At 52.0% G+C, this 13697-nt stretch overlaps 1 protein-coding gene across 9 annotated transcripts in view; it reads left to right on the top strand.

Moving 5' to 3' along the window:
* The window catches only part of hectd4 (HECT domain E3 ubiquitin protein ligase 4), a 57298-nt gene that overhangs the window by 33017 nt on the left and 10584 nt on the right, over positions 1–13697 (top strand). For 3 of the 9 annotated variants that reach the window (XM_084468287.1, XM_084468285.1, XM_084468293.1), the window contains 18 exons: positions 635–825; positions 1182–1308; positions 2238–2375; positions 2901–3037; positions 3150–3310; positions 3975–4156; positions 4476–4681; positions 5434–5564; positions 5777–5982; positions 6346–6525; positions 8267–9753; positions 10303–10510; positions 10659–10882; positions 11191–11336; positions 11695–11801; positions 12243–12402; positions 12934–13124; positions 13474–13620. In XM_084468287.1, coding sequence (XP_084324413.1) covers positions 635–825; positions 1182–1308; positions 2238–2375; positions 2901–3037; positions 3150–3310; positions 3975–4156; positions 4476–4681; positions 5434–5564; positions 5777–5982; positions 6346–6525; positions 8267–9753; positions 10303–10510; positions 10659–10882; positions 11191–11336; positions 11695–11801; positions 12243–12402; positions 12934–13124; positions 13474–13620 — 4329 coding nt within the window. The remainder of the gene's footprint in view (positions 1–634; positions 826–1181; positions 1309–2237; positions 2376–2900; positions 3038–3149; positions 3311–3974; positions 4157–4475; positions 4682–5433; positions 5565–5776; positions 5983–6345; positions 6526–8266; positions 9754–10302; positions 10511–10658; positions 10883–11190; positions 11337–11694; positions 11802–12242; positions 12403–12933; positions 13125–13473; positions 13621–13697) is intronic. The other 6 variants (XM_084468286.1, XM_084468292.1, XM_084468290.1 and 3 more) reach the window with 6 other exon arrangements.

Raw genomic sequence — 13697 nt, 5'->3', positions numbered from 1 at the left:
TATATATATATATATATATATATATATATATATATATATATATATACACACACACACGTACACACACACACACACACACACGCGTACACACACGTAAACCCGTACTCATGGATACTACAGGATGTGTTGCGTTCATTTCCAACAACAATACACACTAGTGTTGTCTCTGATCCTCCACCTAAAGGTGCCGTAGGTAAGATTTAAGAGCTATTATTCAAATGTTATTTGTAAGAAATGGCATGGCTGTGAGGTCATCCCCTTTGAGTGGACTGGCCGCCTCTGGATTAGACCACTCCCGCTTGATTTCTAGAGAGATGCTTGAGAGATGCCCTGATCAGGGCATCTCTCCCCTGATTGGTTCAGAAAACCCATCTTGCCTGTCAACCACAGGTAGGTGAATGCGGTCCTTATCAATGGCAGGGAAACATAGGTTTTTGTTTATGTTGTTCTTTGTTTCAAAACCTTGCCCTCTTTCACTGTTTTCTGCTTTCTCTTACTTTACAACTCTCACCTCCAGCATCTTCCCTCGTCCACCCTCGTTAACGTCCTTCCTTCCCTTCCTCCTTCCTCCCCCCCCCTCCCTCCCTCCCCCCTGCCCTGCTGTCTGTGTATCGTACGTGTGCGTGTCTCCCAGTCGGCAGTGTTTGTAAGGACTGGCTTTGTTGTCTGTCCTCTCCCGGTGCAACAGAGTACAACAGCGACCTGTCGGGCCACTACAAGGTGGAGCTCAGCTACGAGAACCTGGTGACCTCGGGGCCCCAGCCCCACCTGGCCCCCATCGCCGACGACGAGACCGACGAAGATGACGATGACGACGTCCCGAGGGTGGGCCGCCGTCCTCCCATCTCCCCCTCCTCCCTCTCCTCCCCCTCCTCGCCCTCTCATGCGTGATTTGTTTTGATGTGTCCTATTTTTATTGTGTCCTATTTGCTATCGAGGTCATTTGTGAGATGCTTTTAGATCAGAGGGACTTAGAGTGAATTCAGATACTGCTCATTAAGGTGCAGTTGGGGGTAAGGCATCACTCAGTACCTAATACGGTCAAACACCCTAGTCCCTACACTACACTGCTCGCATTTTTAAATGGCTTCCGTTTACCCTCCAAGTAGCCAATGGGGTCATCTGGGGACTGTTTCTCCATGTCTTTGACGTGTCTGTCTGTGGTTCTTGTTGTGCTTTAGGAGGACCACTATGCCTTGCTGGTTAAGGCCTGGGAGACCAAAGTCTTCCCCACCATCCGCAGACGCTTCCGGAACGAGGCGGAGCGGAAGTCCGGTCTGGACCAGATCAAAGGGGCGCTGCAGCTGGGTGAGTGGTGCTGGAAGGGGCTCCGTGTCCAACCGGAGACACTGGGTTTACTCCCGCACCGATCGTGTCTGCAATATTTACCTTTAGAACTGTTGGCGGATTCTGTTGGTCTGTTTGAGACTATTTCGTTCTAACTACAACACCAGATTGAACTAGTCTGGTCCCCTGAATAGGAAAGGAACCAGGTTTGAGATGGGAGTAGATGTTAAAACAGATGTAGGGATCCTCCACCCACGCGCTCCTTCTCAAGATTTCTACCTTGCTGATCAAGGGAGTTTTTCTTGCCCTCTGGGGGGCTAGGGTCAGGGGGTGTCATACATATACGGCCTGTGAAGCCCTGATGATTAATGACCGGTGATTAAGGGATATACAAATAAAATTGAATTTAATTTAATTGAAAAATTACAAAAAAAAAAGAATTGCTGTTCTTAGAAGAGTACAATTTTCTTGTTTTTTACTCGGCCTAAAAGTCTTTCAGGGTAATTCTCTGATTGGTACAGCTCATATCTCAACTCCAAATCGTTTGTGACGTGCCAGAGCCAGGCGAAATAAGGACACCGTTTCAAATTGCATTTTAAACGAATTACCCTCATTGGAGTTTAGTCACGGTGGCAGGAAGGTGAACCCCAAGATAAGTGAGTCATGAAACGGATTGACGGAAATGAAAACATCTATTCCGACACATGATAAGAAAGCAGGAGGGAAATGTCAGGCTTGGTTAATTGAGGCTTTTGTATCGTGTCCATTCAGGGGCTCAGCATAATCGCACAAATGCAATTATACGCTCTTATTAAATTACCTCACGTCGGGTGGGATGGCGATGACTCACCTTTCTTCCGTGTGCATGTGTGTGTGTGCGTGTGTGTGTGTGTGTGTGTGTGCGTGTGTGCGTGCGTGTGCGTGTGTGTGTGTGTGTGTGATGATATCAGGCATGGTGGACATCGCCAGGCAGACAGTGGAGTTCCTGTACGAGGAGAATGGCGGTATCCCGCGGGACCTGTACCTCCCCACCATCGAAGACATCAAGGAGGAGGCCAACAAGTTTACCATTGACAAAGTCCGAAAAGGTGCTTCTGTCCTTACACAACCTACCTACCTACCACCCTAACACAACCTACCTACCTTCTGTCCTAACACAACCTACCTACCTTCTGTCCTAACACAACCTACCTACCTTCTATCCTAACACAACCTACCGACCTTCCATCATAACACAACAATATAACCACCACACTCCAACAATATGTGACCATACATGAAATGTCAAAGGGTGGACCAAAGGTTAAGACTCAGTGAGAGTGAAGAATTGTGTCATTATGTCATTCTGAGGCGTAATCTTAGGACAAACGCAGGTGTCCATCATACCACTAATTACGGGTCTGCTATTTTAACGTTCCAGGGCAGGGCTAGTAAACAAGTGAGCAGAGGTTTACTGTGCGTGCCCTTGGACACAAAACAAGCAAACCTGTAATTTGTGTAATGAGTGACACTTGTGTTTGTCCTGGGATGACCCCTCTGAAACTCTGAAGCAGCAGTCTGTTGGTGGGAAAACAACAACTCTACTTAACTTTGTGTTGTTTTCAACATGACAGGCTTGACGGTGGTCATCCGCTGTCCCGACAGCAACAACACCAACAGCACCACCGGGGGCATGGCCCTGCCCAAGTTCGCCATCCGGGGCATGCTGAAGACCTTTGGTCTGCATGGGGTGGTCCTGGACGTGGACTCTGTGAGTGCAGTGCCACACAATGACGATGAAGTGTTGTTAGTCTTATTCTCCTGTCATAGTGACGATTGTAACCATTGGTGTGTGTGTGTGTGTGTGTTTGTGTCCTGCTCAGGTGAATGAGCTGGTGCAGGTGGAGACGTACCTGCGCAGCGAGGGGGTCCTGGTCAGGTACTGGTACCCCATCGAGATGCTGGAGCGGCCCCCTGCTGGCTCACGGAGGACCGCGGCCAACGGCCTGGTGTCCCTGGACAGCAGCAACATCCAGATCCACAGGTAACACATACACATACACAGACACAGACAGACACTGAGGCACCCACCTATACACATATACACACACACCTATACACACACACACACACACACACACCTATACACATATACACACACACCTATACACATATACACACACCTATACACATATACACACACTCCTATACACCTATACACACACCTATACACATACTGTATATACTCACTAAACACACACACCTATACACATATACACACACCTATACACATACATACACACACACCCCTCCCTAGATCTGTTCACACTCCATTATAGAGATAAAGACTAGAATCACCCCATTAGGAACTGTCCTGATAATGTCCTTTTGTAAATGTACTACTATTTAAGTATAATCGTTAAAAGACGATCACTGCTGTGAAAAGTTGTACAGGGAAACTTAATCCAAGCAGACCTATCACCTCGGAGCACAATGTTAACTCAGGAGCTGATCTGAGACCAGGAGATAAGCAGTCCCACTGCTCTGCAGACCTATCACCTCGGAGCACAATGTTAACTCAGGAGCTGATCTGAGACCAGGAGATAAGCGGTCCCACTGCTCTGCAGACCTATCACCTCGGAGCACAATGTTAACTCAGGAGCTGATCTGAGACCAGGAGATAAGCAGTCCCACTACTCTGCCTACAGGGAGCTGATGCGCTGTGAGAGTGCCCTGGCCCGCCTGTACTGCCGCATGGCCCTGCTGAACATCTTCGCCCCCAAGAACCCCCACACCTTCACCCGCCTCTTCCACATCCCCGCCGTCCGGGACATCACCCTGGAGCACCTGCAGCTGCTGTCCAATCAGCTGCTGGCGCCGCCTCTACCTGGTCAGTGCTCACTTGTGGAATGCGCCGTGAGAATATCAGTTGTGAACATCTCCCGGGCTCATTTCTGACCAATCGGGGCTTCTCTTCCCTGATTGGTTCCTGTCATTCATCCAACCAGGAGTGTGAATGCAGCACTACTCAATTGGCGGGAAAACATAGGGAGGGAGGGACCAGAGAAGGAGGAGCATTTTTATGGTTTCAAAAGCTTTGCTGCTCTCTTCTGCGCTCTCTCTTCACAACTCGCCCATCTTGCCATTTTGGTGTGTTTCTGTTTCACGACATCTTGTCAAGCGGTGCTGTTGCGCTCTTTGCCCTGCAGATGGCACCATCAGCTCCAGCTCCATCCTGCTGGCCCAGTCCACGCTGCACAACCTCCAGGGCCAGAGCTGCTCCCCCACAGACCTGTTCTACCAGGGGAACGCCCAGCCCATCCGCGAGTGGCTGACGGTGGCCATCACCCGGGCCATGCACCAGGGGGAGGACAGCCTGCTGGAGCTGACCAAGCAGATCTGCTGCTTCCTGCAGGTACGGCCGCCGCTGAGCAGGGCATAGGGGTGGGGGTGCTCATTGTCGGCAGTGTACATTAGGGATCTGCTTTTTTTTTTTTTTAGGGCCGATACCGATTTTTTTTTCATCATTTTTGGCCGATGACCGATACGCCAATACTGATTTTCTTGAGCCGATATTTGGAGCCGATACTGCTTTTGCTCCCTCAATTTACATCATAAAAATGACACAATGGCGATTAGAAATGTTACAAGTCTCAATTAAAATTAAAAAAAGTCTTGTCTGTAAATCATGAAAAAATAATAATAAATAAATAAATCGTCTGATGCCGATACACGCAAAAAAATGCAAATATCGGTCGATCACTAGTGTACATGCTTGCATCAGAAATACAGGCTAGACATTGTTAATGTGGTAAATGACTATTCTAGCTTGAAACGGCTGATTTTTTTTGCTGTTCAGAGGCCCATTTCCAGCAACCATCACTCCTGTGTTTTAATGGTACATTGTTGAGCTAATCGTGTTAAAAGGCTAATAGATGATTAGAAAACCATTGTACAATTATGTTTGCACAGCTGGAAACTGTTGAATAAAAGTGTGAGTTTTGATGGAAAACACGACCCAGATAATTGGGTGACCCCAGGCTTTTGAACAGTGGTGTATGTATGTATGTATCCATGTATGTATGATGTATTCCCCTAACGTCTCTGTAATTGCCTCCTCTAACCCTCCATCCACACCCCCCACTGCCCCCTTGTCCTCTCCGGCAGAACGCCCCCGAGCAGTTCACGTCGGAGGAGTTCCCCGTCAGCGAGTCCAAGGTCAGCATGGACGTCAGCTTCCCCGGCGCGGCGTTCGTCATCGCGTCCTGCAGGGACGGCCAGCTGGGCAGCCGCAAGGAGTGAGTAGGGCCGTCTCCGCTCTGAGACCAGCGGCTCAGTGTCCCACCTGGTGTCTGTGGTTCAGCTGTCTGAGGCTCCGACTCACCCCGCCGTGTGTGTGTGTGTGTGTGTGTGTGTGTGTGTGTGTGTGTGTGTGTGTGTGTGTGTGTGTGTGTGTGTGTGTGTGTGTGTGTGTGTGTGTGTGTGTGTGTGTGTGTGTGTGTGTCACCAGCTCCAGCCTGTACAAGGCCCCCTGGGCGCGGGTCATGGTGTACGGCCTGGGTCACAAGGTGCGGCGGAACGGGCAGCTGAACCTGATGGAGGCGGTGTGCTACCCGCTGGACGCCTCGCCCACCAACACGGGCCTCACGCCCCCGCCCACCACCAACCAGTACCCCTCCGTCATCATCCCCACCGACAAGGTGCACATCAAGCTAGGTGAGTAGCCTCGTGACCGACGCACACACACACACACACACACACACAAAAATGTGCGCACGCATGCACGCACGCAAAAAAAAACCACGCACACGCAAAAACAAACAGACACAGAAAAAACTCAAACACACACACACACACACAAAAAAAACACACACAAGCTCACAAAAACGCACACACCGAAAAACACAGACACAGAAAAACACAAAAACACACACACACTAAAACACACACACAGAAAAACACACACTCAAATATTAGAGATTATTACCCTAATGACGGCAAAAAAGTCAGTAGTAAATCCTGCATTACCACTGCGATGCACCATGACTCATTAGGAGACTAACTGGTGTCGTCCCTTAGGGGTGTCGCCCCCGCCTGGCGCGGTGCTGGTACTGCACTCTCTGCCGCTGGAGTTCCCCCTGGCCATGGCGTTCGCCGAGCAGCTGCTCACCTGGAAGCTGAGCGAGAGCAGCGAGCAGTCGGAGGACGAGCTGGACACGCTGCCGTCGTCCGTGCTGCTGCAGGTGGTTGAGCTGCTGGGTGAGTCTGGGTTCACCTGCTGCTGGCTGGAGGTCATCACTTTAAAACTCAAGCTGTCGTTCTCTCAGCCTTTTTTCATTCAGTACGTTTACATGCACAGCTTAATTCGATTAAAGCCCTAGCGAGACTATGCTCCTCAGTTGGACAACTGCAATTATCCGCGTATACATGGCGGTGAGTAAATCGATTCATTGGCCGAAGCGTGTCATGCCCCGGTACGATAGGTGGCGCTGTGCCCATTTCAACTAGTGGTAATAGAGCCACCGGTTGACCTCTTTACGTCACCAGCAACAACAAACTCAGGCGGCATTCGAGAAAGATGTTTTTAGTAGACAGCTGTCAGTTCACTCCGCTGGCAGAGCAGCCGGAGTCCGCATACGACCGAGAGGTCGGAACACTGGAGCGTCGGAGAGATGATATGGACCCGAAGTGAACTGACAGCTGTCTGCTGAAACATTGCTTTCTCCTCCATGTGTGTTTCAATCTGGACTTCAGAGAGTCAAAGCCAAAGTTAATTTCCCCCAATTCCTTTTCCCCCATGGGCGAGATAAACCCGACTAGGAGTTTTTACTTGTTGTGGAAGTACCAGAGAGTCGGAGAACCCAACGAAGTCTGTAAGATTCATAATATCAGAGAATACCCCCGTCAGTTCGGCCGCGGCGCAATGAATGAATAAAGATCGTAGTTATTTTGATGAGAAACATTTAGAAAAACATGTACTTTTAATTCAGCCTTGGGTGAAATCGAAGCGTAGTGTGTACTGAATGCATGTTGATGATGATACACTCCTTATAGGGGGTAACTACATTGGCACGACACCGGCTTCCTCCATCTTCTGCGCCAGCTTTTTAAATAAATCACCGACCCAAAATGAGTTGACAGCTGTCTACTGAAAACATCTTTCTCCCGCTGGAGCAGCCCCTCTGCCGCCCATCCGTATACGGCATTCCCCACCGCGGCGCAATCAATGAATAAAGATCGTAAACATGTCGGGAGAAAAAAACTTTTATTTTGACAGATGTGCCCGAAGTTACCACTTTACAACCTCGTTGATGACCCACATTTAGAAAAACCTTTCAGTACTTGGGTAAAAAAAAAGTACATGTACTTTTCAGCCTTGGGTGAAATGGTAGCGTAGTGTCTGTGTGCTTTGAATGCATGCCATGTGCTCTCCCGCGGCCGGGACACAATTCTTATAGGGGGTAACTACATTCACCGGCTTCCTCCATCTTCTGCACCACCTTTTAAAATAAATCGCAGTTTCTTGTTTTCCGACGGCGACAACAACACGATTATCGTCTCCTTCTACTTCTGGCTCATGGCCCCGGGAAAAGATCTCGAGCATGCGCAGAACGCAATTCAACGCATAATCCAATTCGACTCCGTACATGCACGCTTAACTCGACTATGAATCGCATTATCTAGGGGTCTTAATTCGACTATGAGTAACCCAATTCGATTCGAGTAATGCATCTTAGTAATCCAATCATAGTTGGACTAAGCCAATAAGTCGACTTTCTTGAGTGTCATGTAAACGCACTGAGTGACTTAGACCACCGTCAACACCGTCAATCCATCTATTTTGATTTTTTTCATTACATAATAATAATAAGTTTTGATTACATAATAACCCAATGATCTTCCAATGAACCCAACTATCTAATATTCCTCAAAATCCAACCATATTCACGTGATCCATGCCTGGCGCCCCCCATCGTCCGTCTCCTCTCTCTCCTCTCAGGCGGGCTGCTGTGGAACACGGACCTGGCGCCCTCCATCAAGGAGCTCAGCTTCCACCTGCTGGCCGAGCTCTTCCGCAAGGTGCACCAGCTGGAGCAGCGCAAGGGCCCGGCGGGCCTGTCCAGCTCCATCGGCCTGCTGCTCAACCCCTGCCTGGCCGTGCTCATGGCCCTGCAGACGGAGCTCCGCATGCTCTACGACCGCGAGACCCAGGGCTGGGCGGCCGCCGGCGGGGGGGGGGCCTCCGGCGCCGGGGCGGGCTCCTCCTCCTCCTCCTCCTCCGGGGGCGCCGCCCTGGCCCTGGGCACCGAGCAGAGCCGCTTCTCCACCTACTTCCACGCCCTGATGGAGGTGTGCCTGTCGGTGTCGGAGGTCACGCTGCCCCTCAACGTGGGCGTGGGCGTGTCGGCGGGGGCCCTCTCCTCCACCAGCGCCCCCAACCTCAGCGACTCGTCCTCGTCGTCGTCCTCCTCGCCGGGCCAGACGCCGCAGAGCCCCAGCCTGCTCTCCAAGCGCAAGAAGGTCAAGTTGAAGCGGGAGAGGGCGGCGGCGGCGGCTGCTGCCGTGGCGGCCGCCGCCTCCGGGAAGCGCGGGAGCGGCGGCGGCGGCGGCGGAGGGGCGCGGCTCTCGGAGAGCGACAGCGCCCTGCTGAACATGGCGGGCAGCAAGCCGGAGGACATGCTGTGGTTCCACCGGGGCCTCACCCTGCTCATGATCCTGCGCCACCTGGCCAACAAGGACCCCCAGGGGCTGAGCGTGACCAGCGACGCCGTGACGGACGCCTGCCAGGCCCTGGTGGGGCCCACGGCCCACAGCCGCCTGCTGGTGCTGTCGGGCATCCCCACCCACCTGGAGGAGCCGGCGGTGCGCGGCGCCATCCGCCGCGCCTGCAACGCCCACGGCGGGCTGTTCAAGGACGAGATCTTCATCCCCCTGCAGGAGGAGGAGCCCAAGAAGCCCAAGGCCGCCGCCGCCGCCGCCGCCGTCCGGCTCTGCAGCCCCCAGGACGGCAAGCCGGGCCCCGAGCAGCCGGAGCGGCCCTCCCCCGGGGGGCCCGAGAGCCCCGACAGCTCCAGCAGCGCCACGCCCGCCATGAGCGTCTCGGCCTCGGCCTCCACCAGCCAGACCTCCATCTGCAGCTCCTCCCAGGGGGTCTCGCGCACCACCAGCGAGCTGTCGGTGGACCAGGAGCTGCTGGCCGGCCTGCCCCCGGGACAGAACGCCGCCGCCAACGCCTCCGCCGCCAACGCCTCCGCCGTGGGCTACCCACCACCGGGCCCCACGGAGCCCCAGAACGTGTCCAGCCAGGAGAGCCTGGACATCTCCCTGTGCAGCACGGGCAGCCTGGGCAGCCTGGGCAGCCTGGGGGAGACGCCCGACAGCGCGGACGCGGCGTCGGTGTCCGACGGAGGCTCCATGTACACCGTCACCTCCATGGACAGCCACGTGGTCCTGGCCCGCCCCATCAAGGGCTACGCTGTCATCGAGGTGGGTGGTTCACTCATGAGAACCTGGGGTTACCCGTCTGGGATTGATTAAGTAGGCAAGGCAAGGCAAGGCAACTTTATTTATATAGCACTTTTCATACACAAGGCAGACTCAAAGTGCTTCACATATAAACATTGTCATACAATAAAAGGAAATGATAGATAAGTAAAAAGTAAAATAGATAGAAAATGAAAGGCAAAGTTAAAAAAAAACATTTTAGAAACATTTTAGAAAGGCAAAGTAAAAAAAAAATGCATTTTAGGAAGTGAGAAAATAAAGGCAAAGTTAGTAATAAAATAAAAAATGGATAGAAGCATTGTAGATTTAAGATTTAGCAGAAAGCTAAAGCAAACATAAAAGTCTTCAGTCTTGTTTTAAAAGTCAGATTTGGGGCAAGTCTTAAATCCTCAGGGAGTTTATTCCAGCTTTTTTTTTTCCAGATTTGTTGCATAGTAACTAAAAATCCTAAAGTACACCTCATCTAAGATTGTTGAGTGTGGAAAACCTGGTTAACCTGTGGTTAACCTTCTTTCTTTTGGCTCGTCCAAGGTGCGTTCCCGCGCCAAGGTGGAGAAGATCCGCGCCAGCCTCTTCAACAGCAGCGACCTGATTGGCCTGTCCAGTCTAGAGGGTGAGGAGGAGCTTATGGAGCTGACCAGCGAGGAGATCCTCACCGCGTCCAGCGTCAACCAGAGCCTGTTTGACACCCAGGGCAGCTCGGCGCTGGAAGACTACTTCCTGGACAAGTCCCTGAGAGGTTCGTCTCTATACATTCTCTGTTGCTCTCTCTCTAGATATGCTCTTTATTAAGAGGTGGAGGTCAGAACCATCCATCCATGACTCTATTCTCCCTACAGCACAGTGCGGGATCCCACTCACTGGTCTCATTGTCTTCCTCTTCCTAGGGGACAAACTGGTGCCGGGTGCGCGGGACGTCCTGACGGACATCTTCAAGAGCTGCGTCCACTCGGAGCAGATGCTGAGCCTCACGCCCGTCAAGCCGGCCAAGGTGTCGGAGATCTACCTGAGCAAGGAGCAGATCAGCGCCCAGACACCCGGCAACCTGCTGCACGTCTTCTTCACGCACGCTCGACCGCCCAAGAAAGTGCTCGACGACCAGCTGACGCAGGTACGAGATCGAATACGGGCAATACTATTAAAGGTGCTGTAGGTAAAGCTATTGTTACTATATACAAGAGCTGTTGTTATTAGTGAGTCAAATGCGCTGTGAGAATATCTGTTTTGAATATCTCCCCAGCCAATTCAATTTGACCAATTAGGGCATCTCTTCCCTGATTGGTTCCCATGATTTATCTATAGGGAGGGAGCAGAGAAGGAGGAGCATTTTCTTGCAGTCTTCTTTCTTCACACCTCGCCTGCAGCAGCTTCTATAAAAAAATGAACAAAAAACCCTGACCCTGCTGTCCCTATTCCCAGATCCTGCGAAAGTACGGCACCTCCAAGCCCAACAAGAACAAGTACAGCAAGGCGGGCAAGGAGCAGCACCAGGGCAAGGTGGTGAGCACCAAGAGGCCCATCGCCAAGCCCGCCACCAAAGAGAAGTCGGTGCTCAACTGTGTCAGGTGAGGAGCCCTTCCGTCCTACCACAGCCCTGGCATGAAGTGCGCACCACTTTTCTGTCTGTACGGTTGAATGGCATTCCATGTCATAGCTGGCTCCACATTCTGGCTCTGCGCGAGCTGCCAAGATCTCTCGATGAATAGACGTCTCCACAAAGAATAGCAACGGGAATTGGGGCTTTAGAAGGTCACAGCGATTGTATTATATCACTGTAGAGTTGCAAATGTAACAAATGTTTTCAAATGCAATTGAATCACAATCTACAGACATGCATACTCTTGCACACACACACACACACACACACACACACACACACACACACACACACCGCTGTCCTTACGGAGGAATGTCTGGGTCCAGCAGGACGGCCCTGAGCGAGAAGAAGTCGGTCCTGAAGCCCAAGTCTCCGGAGAAGTCGCGGCCCGACGAGAAGGACGTGGAGAAGTCTCCCGCCAAGAAGCCTGAAGGTAGGGCGGCGAGGTCACCGCTGGGTTCATCTGGTGGTAACATTATGGATTACCCTCTTCTATTGGAAAGGGTCGGCTTAGTTCAGGAGGTGGAGCGGGTTGACTTGTAGCCGGAAGGTTGCTAGTTCGATTCCCGGCCCAAGTGCCGAAGTGTCCCTGAGCGTGACACCTCACCCTAACTGCTCCCGACGAGCCGGCTGTCGCCTTGCGTGGTTGACTCCACCGTCGGTGTGTGAATGGTTGTAAGTCGCTTTGGATAAAAGCCTGTGCTTAATACCTGCTCGAATGTAGAAAAAGTAAATGTATTGGGGAGGGATTTATCCGTTGATTCTGTTAGCTCACATTACACGTTTTATTTAGGAGCCATACAACCAAGCTTTTAGACGGGTGATGGCAATTGATGGATCATTGCAGGACGCTATGAACACTAACATTATGAAGTCTTCTTCCAACGCTTCCCTACGGGTCTTCTCCCAGTGCCAGAGGAGAGGTTCCTCACCCTGGAAGGTTTCCACAAGTTTGCGATGGACCGGGCCAAGCAGGAGGTCCGCAGCGTGTGGAGGGCCATCCTGGCCTGCGGTTACGACCTCCACTTTGAAAGGTGAGACGGGGCAGCGTGGACTCACTGCACTCACTGCACAACCTCTCCCTCACGCCCAGACCCCCCGGGCAGCTGACCCCGGGTCAGGTTTCACCGCCACTGACACGCCATGGCTATTGTGCTGGGAGCTTGCAGTATGCCAAAACACATGTCACCGATTACGTAAAACCTTGTGAAATACACCGAAATTACATTGCAAAACAAAGCCAGAGCTAACTAAAACCCAGAAATGACACAACTAATCATCACGACTAATGTACTGAATGAAGTGTGCCGTGAGCTGTGGTCCCCATATTTATTGATATCCCCTTTTCATACGACATGCCAACGTTATGTAATGATCAGGGAGCTAAAGAACACTCACAACTGTTTGGAGAAAGGTCAGCAACGTATAGGAATAGAAAGCCTGCACGGAGCCGTGACCGGGAATGCCACACGCACAACCTGCGTGCGAGGATGTAGTATTTCATCACACAGTTCCCTGGCAGCGGCGTTATGTTTGACACGCTGTGCCCGGTGTTCCACCACAAGGTGCACGTGCATAGACACCCGCCACGCCCAGAAGGCCAGCCGCAAGTGGGGCCTGGAGATGGACGTGGCCCTGGTCCAGTACATCAACAGGCTGTGCCGGCACCTGGCCATCACCCCGGCCCGGCTGCACCCCCACGAGGTGTACCTGGAGCCCAGCGACGGAGCCGACCCACGCGTGGCCTGCCTGCTCAGTCAGTACACACACATACATACGCACGCACGCACACACACACGCGCACGCGCACGCACACGCTCATAGATAGATAAAAAAACAAACTTTATTAATCGCCTGGAGGGGAAATCCCTCAGCAGTGGAAAACACAGGAAATAATACAAACCAATAAAAATACAAAGTAGTGCTAAGGAAAACAAAAATAGATGCTAAAGTGCTGAAGTAAGGACAAACAGAAAGAAACAGGGCAAACAGTATGAATTATAAAGAGCCCAGTGCCAGTACATGGCGTTTTCTGAAGTCCTTCCCCGTGTGTGCGACCGCAAACTGACCTAAACCGGTGTGTTCCTCCCTCTCTCGCCACCCAGATGTGCCCGTGGAGAGCCTGCGTCTGCGCTTTGCTCTGCTGCAGTCCCTCAACAACACCCTGGAGAGCTTCTTCCTGCCCCTGGTGGAGCTGCGGCAGACGCACACCTACCAGAACAGCATCGCCGCGCTGCTGTGTGAAGCTAAAGGTGACTGCCTCCCTCTGGGCCCGCCACAACCCACTCTCCCCCTCTTCCGTAGTGATAATGACTGGTGTTTCGTTTGA

This window comes from Micromesistius poutassou (assembly GCF_964030765.1).
Source record: "Micromesistius poutassou genome assembly, chromosome: 5".
NCBI lineage: Eukaryota > Metazoa > Chordata > Actinopteri > Gadiformes > Gadidae > Micromesistius > Micromesistius poutassou.
Note: the sequence above shows the minus strand (reverse complement) of the source record. Positions and strands in the feature narration are given on the sequence as shown.